The 19,402-nt window shown below is 32.8% G+C and overlaps 1 protein-coding gene and 2 non-coding genes across 3 annotated transcripts in view; all 3 read right to left on the minus strand.

Annotated features, from left to right (window-relative positions):
* Nucleotides 1-19,402, minus strand: part of LOC115874438 (tyrosine-protein phosphatase non-receptor type 13-like) — a 41,289-nt gene that overhangs the window by 12,903 nt on the left and 8,984 nt on the right. Inside the window, exons 3-4 of the mRNA XM_030889603.1 lie at nt 12,620-12,807; nt 12,270-12,422 (exon numbers count right to left, since the gene is read on the minus strand). Coding sequence (XP_030745463.1) covers nt 12,270-12,422; nt 12,620-12,807 — 341 coding nt within the window. The remainder of the gene's footprint in view (nt 1-12,269; nt 12,423-12,619; nt 12,808-19,402) is intronic.
* Trnav-aac lies at nt 14,096-14,168 on the minus strand. Its single transcript has one exon. It is a non-coding gene; the product is annotated as a tRNA-Val (tRNA).
* Trnal-aag lies at nt 15,910-15,991 on the minus strand. The gene has a single exon. It is a non-coding gene; the product is annotated as a tRNA-Leu (tRNA).

Raw genomic sequence — 19,402 nt, forward strand, 5'->3', positions numbered from 1 at the left:
ATTTTGTAGCTTTTTTCGCATTCGTATTCAGAAAATAGCAAGAGCGCATTTCCGCAGAATTTCATTTTCGTATTAGTAGTTACAAAGACATCTAAAATATGAAATAACATTAATTTTTCATGTATGTCATTTCGTTACTTTTAAACCGTATTCAAAAAATGGTGACGCTCCCTGAGGTACCCAAATGACAGTTTTTGGCTAAATGGAACTTGACCCGATATTTTTGTCACTCTCCATGTCTTACAGCGATATAATATAACTGATATGACTCTAGAATTAAAAGCAAAATGAAGCTGATGAACTGATTACTTAGCTATAAAAATAATTTATTTTTTTCGACCTATGGCCAGTTTTAAAACACAACTACTCCACTGTGTAACGGGGAAACTAGAGTCAAAGTGAAACTGGGAAAGTATTCGGCTTTTGCGCTTCCGCAAACTTAATTACTGCCATTTTTATTGGGCGGATTTCGCAAAGAAAACCCAATTAAAAAGTATAAAAGGGCCTGCCCTTTCCTTACTCAACTTATTTCTCCGGAACGAAGGTTCTAGCTGTAGTAAATTAGGAAATTGTTCAATAAAGTTTGAATCGGATTTTCAATATTTTCTTAAAGACTTTTTATTTGAACTAGAATTTTTTAGAATTTAGAATGAGTAGGAGGGGGGTTAATCACTTCGACCTTACAGATCCATTGTGTCCCCCTTTCTTGAATCATAACTCATCATACAGTCCCAGGGCTTTGACAAAAGCCAGTATCTGGGACGGTTTTATAGAGGGTAGTTCTCCATCTCCAATATCAGTCGTACCAAAATTCATGGCACGAATGGTTGTCGTCTCGGCGCACTCAGTGATGAGGTGTACTGGTGTTTCACCATCTTCCCCACAGAATCTGCATTCGCCGTTTCTTCTTAGTTTCAATCTACTGAGGTGTTCATTGAGGAGACAGTGTCCTGTTAAAAACCCCGTGACAATCCGAAGATTGTTCTTACTCAGACCTAGGAAGATCTGTGATTTTTATTGATCATAAGCCCTCAGAAACTTCTTCGAGTGTCCTAGACCATTGCAAGATTTCCATTCCAGGTTGCGGATGGAATCTTCCAAGTTCTTGAGTTCCTCCTTGAGTTGGTTACCACTTGGAAAGCAGAACGGTTCTGGTCCAGTTAGTGGAGTGTTCGCTCCTTTTCTACCTAGATTATTTGCTTTTTCATTGCCTTTTATCCCTTGGTGAGCAGGCACCCAGTGTAGGAGGACTTTGTTTTCTTTGCCTAATTTATTCAGCTTCTCTATGTATTCTTTGACCAATTTCGAATTGATTGAGACTGAGTTGATCGCCTTTAACGCTGCTTGACTATCAGATAAGATGGCTATTTCTTGTTTCCGATAGTTCCTATCTAAGATAAGTTGTACGCATCTCTCGATAGCGTAGATTTCTGCCTGTAGGATACTAGGGTAAGTGCCCATTGGTTCGGAGTAATTAGCTCTCGGCCCAAACACTCCGATCCCTGTTCCCGTATTGGTTTTGGAAGCATCAGTATACCAAGTTATGGTATGGTCTTTTAACTGCTGGGCAAGCGTTTCGCTCTTCCAATCCTTCTTATTGCTCAATTATTTGAACTAAAAAGCATTTTAATAAATGGAATTCAAGGATTTCAAAAATTCTAAAAAGTTTTAGCATCCTGTATTTTTAACAATATACTTTCGGTACTCATATATTTACAGGACCTTTTTTTCATATTTTTTGATGAGGAATCACCCTCTGAAAGTTGGCAGTCCATTTTTGGACACCGGTAGAAAAAAAATTGATCCAAAAAAAATTTCAAAGATGTTATTGTTTTGATGTTTCCAGTAATATTATTTATTTTACTAAACAGGGTGAGTTTAATATATACAATTTTAAAATAAATAAGGCAAATGCTGGTAGATCTCGATAAAAGAAATATATATTTTCTCTTTGCCGTTTTTCAAATAAGTCCAAAATAACAGAGTTATTTTAGTTTGGAAATTTAAAAAAAAAGTTTAAATGGCAAATAAACCACTTACTCGCTATTATTCTGATCTTGAGTTTAGCTAGCTGCATATTTCCTGAAAACTTTCGGTAATATAGAGAGGGCGTTTTGGTCTGCTCTAACGCCGATATTACATAGTTTGCGAGTTCATGCTTGCAACGAAATCACGGGGATTATAGAGAGTTGAGCGCCGGCTACAAAGCTGCCAGGATTAGTTTCAGTTTCGCAGAGAGTTCAGACAGATTCATATATAAAATTTTATAATAGAGAAAATGACATGTTTTAGCCGAACTCGTCGATATTCTACAGGGTGAGTCTTAAATAAGATCACATATTTTTTGGGGTGCTTTTTTCCGACCCTAGAAACGTCTACGAGTTTTTTTTCGCGATTTTTTTTTTGGTATTATGGTATTTTTTTGGTATTATGGTATTTGGTATTTTTCGAAGAAAAAAATTGAAATAGTTTTTAATTTTTAGGTAAAAAACACAATATTTTCATATAATGGCAAGAGGTATAGATCATGCCAAATAAACTTTTAGATACGTTTTTAAAAAACCTATTTATACACAATATAGGAGAACCAATATTTGATTGATCGATGTACAGGATGGGTCAAATTCGACGCTTTTAAATGGAAACACCCTTTTCTATAGGAGATAGACTAAAACTAATATCGGTGTCTGGAGCTCAATTTTTGTCAAAAACATGATGGTGAAAACCGCATATCGATATCTGTACGCGTTTCGGAGTTACGGGGTGTTTTTCAAAAATATGCATTTTTAACAAATCGCTGTAACTTTTTTGCTATGGAAAATTTTGTATTTTTATGAAAACATTTCCAAAGCACCTTTTTACGTAGACTTTAATGGTTGAAGTATAATTTTTCTAAAATTAATATTTAAGAATTATCAACAAAAATTTGATTTTTATATGGGACACCCTGGATATTTTTAATTTATTGAAAAGAATTTAAAATTACCTTTCCAAAAATATAGCATACTTAATATTTTGCTCAATTTCTCTTCGAGATATAGAGTATATAAAAATTCGCCCGCTTTAAATAAGTAGGATTTGAACGGCACCGGCTGTAATGCAAAAAAATTCTAGCTGTGAGCATCAATTAAAACGAAAATAATATTTGCTATGAGAGATGCAGAATTTTATAACAATTTAAAACATATTTAACCAACATCAACACATTTAAACTATATCTAATAACATTAAAAATAAATAGCAAACCAAGACATGAGATTTTGCTATAGGTGTTCAACATATCGACCGTCTTCTGTTATGGACAGACGGGGCAGTTTTTGAACATTTCTCGCGAAATTCATTAACTCAGTGGGGGTGAAAGATACCTTCTCATAACTGCTAAGTATTTCTAATTCTTGTCTAGATTATCCGGAAGAATAAGGAACCTTTTTTTCGCAAATATATCAATAGGATTAGATCCATGGGCACTAAGTCAGGCGGCCTCGACGGCCAACGGCTGGGATCTTGGTTAGCTATTCAAATATTCTTGAAATTGGCTCCAAAAATTTGCTAATAACTTCAGCGTTCAGAGCCGGTGCGTCGTCTTGCTGGAAAAATATGTTTTCGAGTTCCATTAGAGGTATATCATCAATAAGGGGTCCAAAGCCTACTAGTTAAAAGTGGCGAACTTTTAAAAATTCTGTATTTCGAAGAGGATTATAACAAAATATCAAGTGTGCTATATTTTTGGAAAGGTAATTTTAAATTCTTTTCAGTTAATTAAAAATATGGAGGGTGTCCCAAATAAAAAATCAATTTTTCTGTTGATAACTCTTAAATTATTAATTTTTAAAAAATTATACTTAAACCATTAAATTCTACGTAAAAAGGTGCTTTGGAAATGTTTTCATAGAAATACAAAATTTTCCATAGCAAAAAAGTTACAGCAATTTGTTAAAAATGCACAGTTTTGAAAAACACCCCGTAACGCCGAAGCGGTAACAGATATTGATGTGCGGTTTTCACCATCATGTTTTTGATGAAAATTGAGCTCGACACCGATATTAGTTTTCGTCTATCTCCTATAGAAAAGAGTGTTTCCATTTAAAAGCGTCGAATTTGACCCACCCTGTAACTTTTTTCAACCAAACTTCACAGAGCACTAACACACTTGTAATCAATGTATTCTTCTATTTCAAAGCGATTTATTACGAATTTCTGAGATATTTCTAATACAAAAAACCTTTTTCTAAACACTCACCACTATTAAAAACGCAGACTGTTGCTTACACCAACACAAAATACTTTAAAAACCAAATTGTATTCATGCAAATGGTGAAGTAAACAAAGACAGAGATGCATGATGATGACACAGGCGATTGAATACGAAACGTTTGAATGGATAATCGATAAATAATCGTGTTATTGATGCAATTGTTTATTGTTACAACGGAAAACAAACATTTAAGGTCTGCAGTGCGTTAGATTTTCTGTGAAACAAAGTTTTGAATGAATTTTTCGTTGAAAAAAATGGAAATAATTGTATTTTTCTGGGATTTAACGCGTCACCGTTTTAAATCCGTGAAAATTATTATGAATTTCATCAAAATAACAGTTTTTTTTAACTCTACAAGCCGAGAAATACAGGGTGAAACTAAAACTTTGAAAATATTATGACTAATGTACTGCCATTACTCGCTGACGAGTATTTGACACGCATGGAGCAGTTGCTTGGTATACAAAACTAGAGCAACGTACAGCAAGGCAAAACCTGTGCAAAGTACAGAGACTGGCATGTATCTGCATCACAGCTGCCATGAGAACATGTCCAACAGCAGCAATGGAGGCCATTCTAGATCTAACACCACTGCACACTGTCGTCGGTAGTTATGCCAATGCGACAATGATTAGAATGGTCATTGACGAAAACAGTACTGGGAGAATTTTCAGGTCAGGGGCTTGGAACACCCTCAAAAAGAAAATTCCACTTCTCCAACTCCCAGTGGATGACATACCAAGAACTTACAACTTTGAGAAACACCTCACTGTAGTATTGAGTAATAAAAAGGATTGGAAGAAAGAAACGCTTACTCAAAAGACCATACCATCACGTGGTATACTGATGCTTCCAAAACCAAAGCAGGGACAGGGATAGGAGTATTTGGGCCGAAAACTAAATACTCCGAACCAATGGGCACCTGCCCCAGTATCTTTCAGGCAGAAATTTACGCTATCGAAAGATGTGTACAATTTATCTTAGATAGGAACTATCGAAAACAGGAAATTGCCATCCTATCCGATAGTCAAGCAGCACTTAACGCGATCAACTCAGTAACCATCAATTCAAAGCTGGTCAAAGAATGCCTAGAAAAGCTCAACAAATTAGGCAAAGAAAATAAAGTCCTCCTACTCTGCGTGCCTGCTCACCAAGGGATAGAAGGCAATGAAAAAGCAAATGATCTAGCTAGGAAAGGAGCGAACACTCCACTACCTGGACCAGAACCGTTCTGTTTTCCAAACGGGAACCAATAAAAGCGGAACTGAAGAATCTGGAAGACTCTATCCGTAACTTGGAATGGGTGTCCTCCAACGGTCTATGACACTCGAAAAAGTTTCTCAGAACTTACGACCGAGAAAAATCAAAGGTTTTCCTTGATTTCTCGACCAACACCTTAGTAGGCTGAAGCTAAGAAACAACGGTGAATGCAGACTCTGTGGAAAAAATGGGAAAACACCAGAACACCTTATCACTGAGTGCGCCGAGACGACGACCATTCGTGCCATGAACTTTGGTACGTCTGATGTGGAGGATGGAGAGCTGGCCTCTGTGGAGCCGTCTCAGATACTGGCTTTTGTTAAAGCCCTGAGACTGTATGATGAGTTATAACTCGTTATAACTCAAGAAACGGGAACACACAATAGATCTATAAGGTATACTCTGTTTTTTTTCTCGGGTAAGATTTCGACAGACGATGACACAAGAAAAGCAGATGACGTCCCATACCAATCTATTTATTTTACTAAAAAAAGTTTCTAATAATTTTTAAGTTATCTATGGATGGGTTTAAATATAAATCCGTCATACGTCGTGTCTTGTTGTTTTTAACCAGTTTTATTGGTTTATTTAAAAAATGACAGATCGTATTTCAATTTTATTGGTTTGACGGAACGATGAACGACAAACGGACGCCGATGCGTATGAACTCGCCTTTAGATTTTTGTCATTTTTGACGCTTGTCAAAGTCTTGCCAAATTCTAGGTTATAATTTTGTGTCAACTTTTGTTAAATACCCTGCGTTTTGGAATATGATGCATTTTGATTCGTATTATTACGTGTGTTTTGTGTCTTTTGAAGTCAAGTGGAGGAAAAATCGAGTGAAAATTAACTGTAGACCCAGAGCACAGTTTATGGTTAATACTCGCTGCCAGGGCAGAAAGTCTTATACACCAATGAAGTTGCTATCGATAAAGTTTGTATACCATTTCGTCGTAGATAAGTGCATCTTGTATATGGTAGAAGGATCAAACTAAACACATACTAAAAACTGGAGTAGCTGTAAAATATCGATATCACACGATAGGTAAATAATGGATTTTAGTACTGCAGAAAAATAATGTCAAAAGGTACTGGTTTAAAAAAATTAAGATTAAAGTTAATTAATCAACCTTTAAGGTATAAAATTTGGTAGGTGTTATTATTAATAAAATAGTTTGTTTTATTTACCTATGTTGTTTTATTTATTCCTGTGGAATATTACAAATTTGTATTTGTACATAAGTTATATTGATAAATATAATCATAAATGCGGGTAGTTTCATAAAGCTTGAAAGTAAATAATAGTTCTTTTTTATATTTCTTTGGTATGTAGTGTCTTGTTCTTGTTTGTTTTGTATTAACACATACCGTTTTTATTAAATAAAATAACTCGATTACATTTTTTCAGTTTTATACAGTTTTTTTCACAATATTTTGAAGTAATCACTTGTCATCTTGTCAATCAAATTTTAAATATATCCTGCTATGCGTTCCAGTTGTATCAACTTATTTCTTTGTAAAATAAAATAAACTACTTTGAAATTAAAATGACAGACACATCTATCACTGTCAAGGATCTTCTCTTGGACAGACTATAGGGTTGATTAAAGCCGGGACCCCATTAGCCAACACCCGACGTGATGCCACGCGATGCCACGCTGTCCCACGTGTTGCGACGTGGGAATGGGTCTACACATTAGGTAACACGTGTTAACACGTGTTAACACGAATTTTTATTACGAAAATACTAGAAGTATCGATACCCATACCGATATTAGATTATAATCATAATACCAGTACACCAATATATTCAGAATCGAATATCGATATTATTAAATCAATCTTTTGGGGATCAATCTTTTTGGGGCATCCCTACACCAACTACAAAAGTAGATAGCTGCGGGACTAGAGAGGCAAGCGGAGAACAACACGCCGTAACACACGTCGGTGAGATCTCGGACCGACGAATCGACCATCACACGTGTCATAGCGTGTTAGAGCGTTGGATGGCGTGGCGTGTTGCCTAGTGTGTATGCAATACATGTAATTAAATGGAAAAACATACGCACTGATCCACATGACGTGGGGTAGCATGTCATCGCGTGGCGTAGCGTGTTGGCTAATGATGTCCGGGCATAACTCCCCTCCTAAACATTCTACATTCTACATTTGACACGCATCAGAAGATGGTTACGCAAGGCGTTTCCTTTCATGAGCTTTTCTGTGACTGAAAAGCCCGATACGTCATGTTATCTCTCTTCCACTCTTTGTAAAAGGGAGATTTCGTTAGGCGGTTTCCAGCTTGGCCTATACATGTTTAATATTACTGAGAACTTGCTTATATTAAATGAAACACCCTGTATATTTTTACATTTTTGAATTCTACGTTAAATTCTAAACGTATTTTGTGTATAATGTTCTATACCTAGGTCTAACCGTTTTTGATATATTTTCAATTAATTTTATGTAAAAATGATTATATTCAAATTACAAGAAAAATAGCTTACATGCATGCATTTTTTAATTAATTTATATTAAATTTCTAATATACAAGACAGTTTATTCTATATAAATTTTTATAAGAATTTAATAAATACATTACAGGGTGTTTAGAAAAACGAATTTAAAATGTAATTTAAAAAATATTAATATAAGTTCATTAAAAATAGACTTAAAAATAAGAAAATTAAATTAAACCACTTAAAATAAATTATTTAATAAGATATCTACCAAATTTAATAAAATCTTAATTTGTTTGAAACATTTTTCTTATATAAAAAATTGTTAACTAGTAAAAATTAGAATTATATCCTCAAACGAACTATTCTGGTCCCACAGTAGGCTGTGATAAAATTGGCATTCATCGATCTGTCAAGACGATATTCAGTTATTTTATAAACAACTCTCTCTTTAAGAGGTAAATTATATTTTTATACCGAAAAAATAGTGTTTTATTAACTACAGCGTGTTTTTCGGTTTATTTTTTCTGTTATTATTTAGTTATAGTGATATTTAACAGTATATTACCTAGACAAACTTGTAAAATGTGAAATTTAAGTGAAAAAGTGAATCGGCAGGTGAACCTAAGCTACACTGGGTAAGTGTTTTGAGATGATTTTGTTATAATTATTAAAATACACAGTAAAATAAAAATACACAATTATAGGTAAACATATTCATTAAAAAATGTATTTATCGGTTTATTTTTCATTAGATATGGATAAATTAAGAGTATAATCGACACTGAAAGCATTTTAATGCATGCGTGATGTGATTTGAATGTAATGTACTTTTTTGAATATTCATTTACTTTTTTGAAGCATTTTTTATGTATAACTAAATAACAGGGATATTTTCAAGTCACTGAATAGTCTACCTATAAGGATTGTACAGAGTGTTTTTAATACAAAGTCTGGATTATACATTGCTCAGTACCGAATATTCTGTTTAAATAATATTCTAAAATCAAAGTTTAGTTATTTAAAATAAATTTACATTTGTTATTTCATCTCATAGCCTGCTCAATAATAAAAGAAATAACAATAAGGGTCACCTATAAATAGGTCTATATTATTTGTAATCGTTGTTTGAAAATACAATTAAACTAAACAAATTGTTTGGTCAAATAATTCCATTATTGGATTAGTGATTGTATGTGGAAAACCAAACAGGAAAACAATAAGCAAGCCGAATTTTGCTTTACTGGACAGCAGAGGACAGGGACAAAAAATGGTCTTAGAACCATAAACATTAAAAAATATAGAACGCCAATTGGTGTAGGTACATGATTTTCGAAAAAAATATTAGTGTTATTTTTTTAAACTTATTCAAAAAAAAACTAGATCGTATCAGATTTTCAATTTTGAATATTAAGTAGGTGTTTGTCAAAATAAACGCCTCAAAAAATAAAAATAACTGCAGTACAGAATGTATTTTTTTTGAGGAGAGGAAAGATCTTTTAAAGACATCTATCGGATGTTGATGACAGATAGTGTGGGATTTCCACCCACTAAAAAACCTCATCCTTTTCTTCACTACAAGTTGGAACTACCGGTAAGTATTACTTCAGCATGCAGCTTTGTCTTCTATTTAATCTTTCTGTCTTCTCTTCAGGTCTGCCTCTTTTGTTTCTAATATCTTTTTTGCCATATCGGATACAGAATTCCATACAACTCTTGACTTTAACATTTGTTCTATTATATTGTTCGGGTCTAATTTCAGTCCCACTTCGTACTCCAGTTTCCTTCGCTCACCTATCCAACGGGGACACGAGAAAAAAGGATGCTCTACATCATCTTGTGTGTTTTCGCAATAGTAACAGCTTTGCGATTCTCCTATTTTAAACCTACAGTGGTATGACAGAGTGTCGGTTCTATGAGCCGTGGTTCACTGATTTAGAAAAAGCGTTCGACTGTGTGCAGCTAAGAGACGTTGTACACCTTCTTTACAATAGGCAAATCCCACACAACCTCGTTAAAACCATACAAAACATATATGAAGCGAACCAAATTCAAGCTAAAATTAACGGGGTCCTGACCGAACCAATAAATGTAGGCTGTGGTATCCGACAAGGTGACTCCCTGAGCCTTCTTCTTTTCAACATCATTATGGACGAAATAATAGGAAATGTACGTTTACTGAAGGGATACAGTATGGGCGACCAGGAAATTACTATTCTATGCTATGCCGATGACGCCGTATTGGTAGCTGAAAATGAGAACGATCTACAGCGCTTATTACATCGATTTAATTGCACTGCCAAATCACTTAATATGATAATATCGACCCAGAAAACTAAATGCATGACGACATCAAAAGTACCACTAAGATGCAAACTGGAAGTCGAGGGCAATGTTATTCAGCAAGAGATGAAGTTTAAGTAGGTATCTAGGCATAGAAATCTCAGGATATGGTGATGTAGAAGCGGAGGTGCGAGAACGGACAACGAAGGCAACCAGAATAGCAGGATGCCTGAATGATACAATATGGCGAAATAAAAACATTGAGGTGGAGACTAAAGCGAGAATTTACAAGGCAACGGTACGACCAATAATAACATACACTGCAGAAACTCGACCTGATACAGCGAAAACTAAACAACTACTAGAAACAACCGAAATGAGAGTACTACGCAGAATAGCTGGCAAGACGCTTCTGGACAGGGAGAGAAATGAAAGCATAAGAAGAGCGTACAAGGTGGAAAATGTAAATGAGTGGGTACTCAGCAGAAAGGAAGAATGGAACGAGCATATCAGCACAATGGACAACAGAAGGATAGTGAGAGTTGCACGCGACAAATCACCGCTAGGTCGCAGAAGCTTAGGACGTCCACGAAAACGATGGAGCGACAACTTGTCAGTCTAACCGGTAGAGACGACGAAACCAAACAGGCGATTCGCCTAGTATGAAGAAGGAAGAAGAAGAAGAAGAAGAAGAAGTGGTATGACATGAAACAGCCATGGCCGCTTATCAGTTGTGTTAAGAAGAAATTCATGTTTCCGTGCCTTCTATTAACCCAAGGTCGTATATCTGGGATCAGTTTTCTTGTCCAAGTTCCAACACTACTAGTTCCCATCCATCTTTCTTGCCAAACATCTAGTGTGCGATGTTTTTCTAATATTTTTACCGTTCGCTCAGCTTTATATGTGCGACTCCTCTCCCCTGCCTGTAGATCTATTTGTACCACGCCTGCAATCACTAGTAGACTCTCTCTGTAGACACCGTACGAAAAGCACAACATATTCTTATAGCCAGCTTCCTTTGTATTTTCGTAAACATATTTTTGTATTTTTTTACCTTTAGGACTTCATACAATATTGGTGCTGCGTATAACAAGGGTATAACATAATTGAATATAAATATTATTTAAAAAGTATATTAAACTGATTACACAGGGTGTTTCAAAAAACAAGTGCCATCTCTTGTGGGGAGATACCTCACGTAAAAATATGATTTATTTTTTAAAGGTTGATTTCTCACTATACCTTCCGTTTCCATTCCATATCCGTTCCGTAATTTGATTATATTCACGCTATACGAATGCTTTCGTTCCGTATCAGTTCCATACTTTTTATTGTACAATGTATATCATTACCCTTGTTTATAATATACAAGGATCATTACGAAAGTTTTATTTTAAAAATATGCCTCATTTGAAAAAGGTAATAAATTTAATTAAGAGGTGAAAGAATAAACAAATATCAGTAAAATATTAACAGAGCTGGTACAAATGTAAGAACTTGACTTTGCTGTTTCCGATACAATTCAGTCCGTCCGTCAAAAAAATGTATGGAAAGAAAGGATATGGAACGGAAGGGAAACGGAACGGATAGTGTGCATTGTCCTATTCATTTACATGATATAATATTTTATGTAAAGAACCTTTAAACTGCTCAAATATTGCTGTGATATATCTTTTCGACATATCTATAAATTTTAATGTCTATGGGAACTGTGGACTGTAAAAATGGACAAAAGGCAGTGAGGCCATCGTGAAATGAAGCGAACTGACCGCATTCAGCTTGTTAAAAGTCAATTTTTCTGTTTACAAGGGCTCGCAAAAAGTTTGAATTGCTTTTTGATAGAATTGAATTGTTTCACAACTAGAAACCTGTATTTTCGCATTTGATTTGTCAATTTTTTTTCAATAATTCTTTAGTAAAATGTCCTGTAACTTGTAAATAATTGTCTTTATAGTATATAAAAAAATAAGGGGAGAAATAGTTTGATAAATATATTATATTTAATGACTTACATCCAGTAAATGCATCAGAGATGACCGGGAACTCGGCTGTGTTCTTGTCATATCTGACAGAACATGACACAGTTCACCGCTTAGTCTAGATGTGGCAACGTGGCTTGGCAATGTGGCTCTTTTTAAAGTTTCGCCCAATCCAAAAATCCACATCTAAAAAAAATGTTATGATTTTTCACTAATATTAAATTGCAAGGTTTAGAGTATTAAAGCTTAAAATAGGATAATCTACAGGGTGTTTTCCATGTACCATTTTTTAAAGTATATTAAAATAACCAACATATTTAACTTTAAAAATTTTAAATATAACTTCCAATATTTATCAGGCAAATATAAATATTTTAACTTACTTTTTCAAACTCCGTATCGCTGTAAATTTTGCCCGCCCTGTATTCTGGAGCTAGATATCCTGCCAAATGTGCCGGAGCACCGGAGACGAAAATAGATGGTCTCTGGCACAGTTTTACTCTGCCTTTCGAGCTCAGCATCAGAGTGGATGGTGTCACTAGAGGTAGACATTGTTTACCAGCCAATCCATCTAAAATAAAAAAATAGATTTATATCGAAAAATTTAATATTGAATTAAAAAACAGTATAGAGTTACCAAAAATACAACTGAATTAAAAAAAATACTAATCGATATTTAAAAATTCAGTACTGAATTAAAAAATAATAGAAATAATGTAATAATAAATTATTTTGAATTAAAAATAGTAAAATAATACTTTTTTTTGCCTCTTGAAAACATAACTAAATACCGATTTTACGTATAGTAAGTATTTAAGGAAACATAAAGTTGGATCAAAGTGCCCGAGGTAAAACTGAATTAAAGAATATTTAATTAAAAAAATTCTTAAATGAATTTTGAAAAACAGCATCAAGTTATAAAATATCGTACTGAATTAAAAAAAAGTGTTAAATTAAAGAATACAACATTAAATTAAAAAAACAATATTGAATTAAAAAATATATTGAATTAAAAATTTTCTAGAATGAATTAAAAATATTAAGAATTCTGTTTTGCCCTGGGTAAACCTAATTAATAAAAACAAATATTGAAAACGCTTGAATAGGAAAATACAGCATTAAATTATAAAATATCTTTTTGAATTGAAAAATCATTGTTGAATTTAAAAAAAAAACATTGAATTAAAAAGTATATTGAATTAAAAAAAAATATATATGAATTAATTATAGTATACAGGGTGGTTAGGCATATTCTGCAGATCAAAATAAGTAAAAAAGTTTGTATAAATGTATGTCTCAAAATACTTAGTTTCGGAAATACAGGGTATAGAAGAATCATTTTTATTTCGATTTTTTCCAAATAATTTCAGAAGTAACGTCAATATTTGATAATAGTAACGTCAACAAATATATTGACGTTACTTCATAAATTATTTAGAAAAAATGGAAATAAATATGAAACTTGTACACCCTGTATATCCGAAACAAGCATTTTAGAACATACATTTAGAAGAACTTTTTTACCTATTTTTATCTGCAGAATATGCTGACGAAGTTTCCGGAATACAAATCGAACCACCCTGTATAATAAATTTTCAAAAAGTTGAATTCAAAAAAGATTAAGAAGAATAAAACAGTTTTAAACCAATATCGAATTAAAAATTGGAATAAATTAAAAAAAATCATTGTTGAATTCAAAAAACAATGAATTAAAATATATCTAGATTGATTAAAAATTATATCAAGAATTCTGTTTTACTTAGGATAAAATAAATCAGGTTAAAAAATAATATTGAATTAAAAAGAATACATATAAAAAAGTTGAATTAAAAAAATCTGGAATAAATTAAAAAAAGTTCTGTTTCCGCCCGGGATCGAACCGGGGACCTTCCGCGTGTTAGGCGGATGTGATAACCACTACACCACGGAAACAGTTACACAAATATCTCTCCAATACTCTCACTAAATAAACCCAAAATCAAACGTAATAACCTTTGGATTTGTCCGGGGTTCTGTTCAAACGCAAATCGAGCCCTTTTAGGCCCTCGGGCCTCTTTCATTTCCCGTTTAGAGTGACCGGCGTGACGCAAAATACACACAATCTGTGCGGATTTAGGGCACGGTCATTAGCAAAACGAGCAAGACGCAATCGGGTCTGGAATAATAATTGTTGTTTGTTGCCGGTTGCAAAACAATTAGTGCAAATAGCATTAAATGCCTTTATTTCAACTGGGACAGTGCTATAAGCAGGGAAATATTAGGGCCTAATAACAGCTATTGTAATAATATTATACAGTGTATTCAGAAAAATAAGCTTTATTAATATACAGGGTGGTCCGAACTGTATTCCGGAAACTTCGGCAGCATATTCTACAGATAAAAATACGTAAGAAAGTTCGTATAAATGTATATCCTAAAACGCTTAGTTTCGGAGATACAGGGTGTAGAAGTTTCATTTTTATTTCGATTTTTTCCAAATAATTTCTGAAGCAACATCAATATTTAGATGAAAATTGGTGTCTGGAAGTTTTTTGACATTAGAAATTTGGATTTTGATGTTAAAATGACACCTATTTGTAGGGAGCGCCACGTACATGTGTTTTAACTGCTTTGAAGAGTAATAACTTTTCTCGACCGTACCTGTATAAAGCTACTGAGTAAAAAATATAAATTTACGACGTTTCTTATGTAAAAAAAGTTTCTTGGAAACAGTATGGAAATTTGGAAAAGTATAAAAGAAATTAACCGTTTTAGAACATGCAAAATGTTTTTATGAAAAATACATTTTTCTCAACAATAAAAAGGTTTTTCCTCTTATAAAGACAATCCGGGGACATACTGTATCTTTTAAAATAATTTTGATACATTTTTATTTTTTATACATTTTTTTTATTGTTGTAAGTAATTTTTAACTGCAATTTTAACTTAAAAATCTTTTGTTATAGGTTTATATGTACACCAAAACACTCTAATAAAATTATTTTATACTGCTCCACAAAATAAAATATTGATTATCTATAAAACACCGTAACGTAAACTCCTGTTTTATGCATTATTTTAATCATACTAAAAGTAATAAAATTTAATTAAGTTGTTACAGAGGTAAAATAAAACAAAAACGGCTGCATTACATTTATTTACGGCAGCTTTGCTCAATATTTATATATACAGGGTGTCACTGGTGAAGTATTTTATTTTTTCTTTATTTAAATTTTTTTAAAACCATCATTGATTGCCTACTGTGACAGGTTTTTTTTTCGATAATCTGGTACAATGATGCAAAAGACGTTTATTATTGTTATAACCTAAGGTTATAATTTAGTGAAAAATACAATTATAAATAAATTACAAGGAATATCTACGCTATTTATCTTGAAAAATCCATTACATTTCATTAAAAAAGTTATTTTGGTGTTATTGTGCCCTCCTGGCTTATTCCTCATCTCTTCCTACTCGTTAAATAGATTACAGGGGTAGATAAAAAGCCCTTTTTGCTGTAATTCAGACGGTCAATAAACGTTTTCGATATTTTTTTATTCCTTTTTACTGTTGTCGACGTAAAGAAAACTTATTTTTTATGAGGCAGGTGGATCGTTTTCAGAGAAATGATGTGTAAGGTAAATGGGAAGTATTTTTGAGTAAATAAAAAAAATAAAAAAAAGAAAAAAGTATTTGGCAGCGGTGGGATTCGAACCCACGCCTCCGAAGAGACTGGTGCCTTAAACCAGCGCCTTAGACCGCTCGGCCACGCTACCTTATGGACGAAATTGTATTAAAGCGTCTGTTAAGACGGTGCAGTATTTATATTTTTTCTATTAATAGGATAATTTTAATCTTATATACTAATACGTAAGATTCCATAGTTTTACGCAGTGTTGCAAATAGTCTTTAAATTTCGACTATTTTAAATTAAATCCACATTTTTTTTTAAATGGCACATCCTTATTTTGTTTTCAAAACATTTTCGTAATTGTCCAAACACAATACATATACATATAGTCTGTGAAACGAATAACTTTGAATTTGACAGTTCCCGCGGGCTTTTCTAGTGTAAATTCTATTAGGTTAGCACTTTGAATAAGAAGACTAAGGAAGGAGCATAATGCTATCCATGTATTCATGCATGGTGGGCGGAAAAGCCACCATAAAAGCTCTCTAGGGTGGGGATCCTTGACAGTTCTGTTTGACGATTCATTTGACACATTTGAATTTGATTTGAAATTTTGTGGATTTGTCAGTCTTTACGGAGCTTATTTTATGTTATTTATTATTTATTCTACTACTGATAGTTGTATAAAGGTAGTAAATCTAGATGGAAATTGTGGCAGAACTTAAATTAACAGTGACACTATCGCGATTTATCGAAAAAGACTCTAAAATAGTTGGTTGTGTAGCGTGCGGTAGATCTCGGCAAAAATTGAATGAAATAATGGAACAACTTTTCGCTAGTAAGTGACTATATAATATACATACGTGTAGTAAACCGATCATTTATGAAATTCACTTAAATTAACTAAATTATATATTTTTCTTGCATTTTAGCTTTTATTTATTACTTGTCAAAGATTAGATGTCAAAGAATTTAGATACGTTAATTTGACTTACCTGCTTCAGTATCGGATGTTTGTGTTAATAAATACTTATTATAACTTATCTATTTTTATTAGAATTATATATTTTTATAACAATTTTAATAACTACCAACATTTATTCACAACGTAAAATAAAACAACAAATTATTGAGTCTACCCCACGTCTACCCTACATCATAGTTTTACATTTTTTAAATAAAATTAGAACGACACTGATAAACCGGAATTTAAATCGGCCATATTTGAGGCCCATCGAAGTGTACCTAAGATTTTTGATATGCTCCTTCCTTAGTCTTCTTATTCAAAGGGTTAGCAGCTTGCGGCCATGCTGATGCAATGCCGTCTCTAATAGAACAGCCTCGGAGCGAGATTTATGACGTCACGCTAGTTAGATACCACGGATTAATAAATATGTTGTAGAATACATGGAAAATATAATTATTCAAAATTACATATATATTTATATGTAATTTTTTGGATTATATTCGACACTATTTTTATCATATGACACAACACTGATGACCAAAAAAAATAATGAGAAACCAAATGAAAACTTAATCAGCGTTTTTCCCGAACCTAAATCCCAAGAAAATCAAACATTTTAGAATAATTTTACATATAAAATGACAGCGATCTTTATTTCATAGCCATCGCTTTTCATGTTAAATTAGATCGATTTTCAAACCCCAAAATTTAAAATATATTTTACATTTTACCCATTATCTTATGTACCTATTCATTATTTGTATATTATAAAACATTTGCTGCATTTGTATGGTTCATAGTTTATTTGCCAAAGTATTTATTACTATAAATCGGTATATATATTGTATTTATTAACTGTATATTATGTATATTTCATGTAAACTATATCATTTTTAAAATACAAACCAAAAATACAAGGAATAATTATGTTTTCCATGTATTCTACAACATATTTATTAATCCGTGGTATCTAACTAGCGTGACGTCATAAATCTCGCCTCGAGGCTGTTCTATTAGAGACGGCATTGGTCTGATATTTAGAAATGTCAAAGGCTGATGACATTTTACTTTTATCAATTATCACATTTCGCGTTGATTTTTGCAAGAATAGGAAGAACTGTCACTTGTTTTATTATTTTCCTTTTCTATTTCACGAAAATAAAAAGAGTTACCTATCTGATTCGTTCAGGCACTCATTTTAAGGAATATCAGTAACTTTTTGGATAGAGGGATTATATATTTGCCATGTTGGTAAAAAATAACGGTCAAAATTCAAAGTTATTCATTTTATAGACTATACCTACCTACATCCTGTAGACACTAATAAAATACAGAAGTCTAGCTATATTGAAACAAAAACTTGATATTATGTAAACTATACAGGGTGAGTCTTAAAGCAGCTATTTTTTAAGACTCTTTTTAAAAAAAAATGAAAAAATTGAAAAACTGGGATTTTTCAAAAAATGTTTTAAAAAACGAAAAAAAAAGAGCGGGGCGGAGCAGGGAAAATGAGAGACTCCTGTACATTATTATTTTCAGACATAGTGTATAGTTTGGCTGTGAAAATTCATTAGTAAATGCTTTCCAGCAAATGGAAAATTAACATTCCAAACGTTTGACTCGGGTTAGTGTACATTTTGTCTTATTGACAAGCGGTTTCTTACTTGTCTTGCTTGTTAATTTCTATTTCCACAAGATAAACAGAAGCAACCGTAATCTGTAACTGTCTGTTTTCAATTTTTAATTTTTTTAACTCTGGTATTTAATTTACAGTTTACAGTCATTAGTTTATATTGAACAAATGCATCAAAAAGAAATAGTAAGAAACACCTTACTACAAGAAAAATAAAAAATTATATCAATTTCAAAACGAATGACGATACTTTCTGTTTTGTACAGGGTGTCCCAGTAAGAATAGCTCTCGGCTGTATCTCGAAAAGTATTAGTCGTAAGGCTTGCGGAAAAAAGTTATAACTAAAGAGAAATTGCTGGAAATTATTTTCAAGTTTGTAGAACGGCCGCTAGATGGCGCAACTCCTATGGATATAGATACGATGTATTATAAATAATAGTTTCATAATCTTCAGTAAATTTAGGATCTTTTTTGTTAGAACCATTTTCCACTATCTGCTAAAATAAAATGGCGGGGGAAGGTTAGATCTGTTTTTATTTAAATATTAATAACTCCGGACTGGATGATCGGAATCCAACAAGTGAGAACTCGTTTAAAAGAGCATTTCTTATTCTATATTATACCGCATAAACAATAAAAATAAGTCTTTGAACGTAGACGCGAGAGAGCGCTGTCTTACAATTTAACAAATATTACGCGTTATTTAAAAAAAAATGCGATAGTATATGCAATTTTAGCTGATACTAAAGAGTAATAAAAGCTTATAACGTCAGCGAAAACCGCATATTGATATCTTTTTTCAAACCAAAGTTATTAGCAAAATTATAATAAACACGTCCTCTAGCGGCATTTCTACAAACTTGAAAATAATTTCCAGCAATTTCTCATAGCCTCTTTAGTTATAAATATTTTTTCCGCAGGCTCTACGGGGGGTACGGCTATTTTTAGTAAGATAC

This window comes from Sitophilus oryzae, unplaced genomic scaffold (genome assembly GCF_002938485.1).
Source record: "Sitophilus oryzae breed Bouriz unplaced genomic scaffold, Soryzae_2.0 scaffold_1018_pilon_pilon, whole genome shotgun sequence".
Classification (NCBI taxonomy): Eukaryota; Metazoa; Arthropoda; class Insecta; order Coleoptera; family Curculionidae; genus Sitophilus; species Sitophilus oryzae.